The 2,420-nt window shown below is 42.1% G+C and overlaps 1 protein-coding gene across 1 annotated transcript in view; it reads right to left on the bottom strand.

The window, feature by feature from the left end:
• Positions 1–2,323, bottom strand: part of LOC103802871 (5'-nucleotidase domain-containing protein 3-like) — a gene marked incomplete at its 5' end in the record, with an annotated part of 5,510 nt that extends 3,187 nt beyond the window's left edge. The window contains 3 exons of the mRNA XM_009075402.1: positions 229–315; positions 1,178–1,259; positions 2,222–2,323. Of these exons, the coding sequence (XP_009073650.1) occupies positions 229–315; positions 1,178–1,259; positions 2,222–2,323 (271 nt within the window). The remainder of the gene's footprint in view (positions 1–228; positions 316–1,177; positions 1,260–2,221) is intronic.
• Positions 2,324–2,420: the final 97 nt, after the last annotated feature.

Genomic DNA, 2,420 nt, shown 5'->3' with positions numbered 1-2,420 from the left:
TCCTGCTCAGTTAGTAAACAACTTAAATGCTACCAGTCAGGTGGAAAATACGGTTGGGCTATCACATCACCAATGGTCTCCACTGCCAAAAAAAAAAATGGCTTAAATACCCAACAAATTTTGTTGTATCTTGAAATCTCAGATGGAAGAGTTTTACACTGAATCACTGGGGAGGAAGAGAGGAAGATTAGCAAAATGTCTCTTATTTTATGAAAGCAAAATACTTACTGCCAAGTCACTGTATATGTGGTCACCAAAGTAGAGAACCTTAGAGCCTCTCCAGCCAGTGAGCTTCAGAAACTCATAGAGGTTCCCCTGCAGAAACAGTGACAGTGCATTGGGCATGTACAGGTACAGTGACATGTGCAACTTGCACATACACAAGCATGACAAGGGAATTTAATATGCCCCTAAAAACATTTTTATACCACAGATCTTGTCATAGAAACAAAGAATTTAGGGATTGGAATGGACCTTTACAGATCATCTAGTCCCAACCCTCCCTGCCCCAACCGCCTCACTAGATCAGGTTGCTCAAGGCCTCATCCAGCCTGGCCTTGAACGCTGCCAGGGTCAGGGCAGCCACCACATCCCTGGGCAACCTGTGCCAGTGACTCACCACCCTTAGAGTAAAAACCTTTTTTCTCACATCCAACCTAGACTTTCCATCCTTCAGTTTGAACCCATTACCCCTTGTCCTGTCATCACAGTTCCTAACACAGAGTCCCTCTCCAGCTCCCTTGTAGGCCCTTCAGATATTTGAAAAGTTGCTCTGAGGTCTCCACACAGTCTTCTCTTCTCCAGGCTGAACAGCCCCAACTCCCTCAGCCTGTCTTCAGAGAGGAGGTGCTCCAGTCCTCTTAGCAACTTTGCGGCCTCCTCTGGACTTGCTCCAACAGTTCCATGTCCTTCTTATGTTGAGGGCACCAGTCTATACTGGTGTACATGCTCAATTTATACATTACGAATCCCAGATTTTCCAGGTGATTTCAGTAATCCTGTCACTTCAAGAGTCAAGGACATACCACACCAACAAAGAATCTGTAAAACTTCAGACCTTGGAACGACTCTCCAAGAACACAACTACATTTTAGAAGCTTTTATGATCCCTAAGGAAGCTTGGGATTCTAGGAAATAGGTGCTAAATTTGAGCTGAAAGAGTTCATTGAGAGCATACCTGTTTGTAAATCTGACCTTTCTGCAGCTTGTGGATTTTGTCCCAGAGCAATACTCCCCTTTCATTCACCTTCCGAAAGGGTCTAGAATAGACACACAAGTGGTATGTTGCTGTAGAAGTTCTGTCACTTCTTGGGAGCAAATTAAAGCCTTAAGATTGAAAATATTTATCTCTCCAGAGGAAAACAGAAGGAAAATCTCTCTAGCATTTGAACATTTTGCAACGGAAAAAGCAGAACTCCACAACTGTCACATTAACCAGGGAAATGCAATGTGTCTCCCCAGAGTCTGAGAACTGCTGAGAAGGTTCCCACACAGAGGGGAAGAAACAGCATGGATTGTGCCACTCAGAAGGAGACAACAGAACAAAAATCAGTGAGGATGAATAGTATTGCTCAATACTCATTTTGTACAGCTGGACAACTGAAGGGCAGAGGAGTGGGAATAACATGCCCAGCAAAGTTCTTACAGTTAAATGAAGGGAAAAAATCCCACCTATCTCACCTTCAAGTCATAAGGAAGAAGTCTTTTCCAAGTGCAAGAGTAATGCAAAGGCATTACAAATGTGTTTACCTAACTGAACAACTAGGTCAAATATTCCAGCCTGTCAGCCAGACAGATGCCCTTTAAATATCATGTGTGGCTAAAAAAAAAACAGAAGCAATGAAAGGCATTTCTAGACAAGGGGCTGATTCCAAAAGGCATCAAAATTTCCTCAGGTTCATGAGAAACGAAACATACTTCAAATCAGGAAAGAAACATACTTTGACTTACAAGCAAGATGATAAAATCAGCTTCTGTCATCCTAACTCACTCCAGAGCTAAGACCTATGACAGCTCCTGGAAATTTCTTAGACAAGAAATGGTAAATAAAATTTAGACTTCAGAACTGGGTGTTGCTGCATTCTGTAACAACCCCACACAGGATTTCAAATATGATATTGTTTCTTGTTGCAGCCAAATATATAAATATATTCCATAACATACTCTGTTGTCTTACAGGGAATGAGCTGCTGGAATCATTCATGACTGACCAAACACTCACCTTCGCTTATCATTGAAAAAGTTTGGCTTGTCAGCCTGTACAATGACCACATCAAAGAGATCCCTCCAGTCCTTGCCAACTATGAACTTCATGCCTTTGTCCCTAAAAAGGATAGAGGGATATTAACAACAAAGCACAACAGAAGTGCAGATATCTGTGCAGTGCAATGAATTCACAGAATCATAGAATTTAGAGGTTG

Source organism: Acanthisitta chloris, unplaced genomic scaffold (assembly GCF_000695815.1).
Source record: "Acanthisitta chloris isolate BGI_N310 unplaced genomic scaffold, ASM69581v1 scaffold16245, whole genome shotgun sequence".
Lineage (NCBI taxonomy): Eukaryota > Metazoa > Chordata > Aves > Passeriformes > Acanthisittidae > Acanthisitta > Acanthisitta chloris.
The sequence above is the reverse complement of the archived record's forward strand: the minus strand, read 5'-3'. Positions and strand labels throughout refer to the sequence as shown.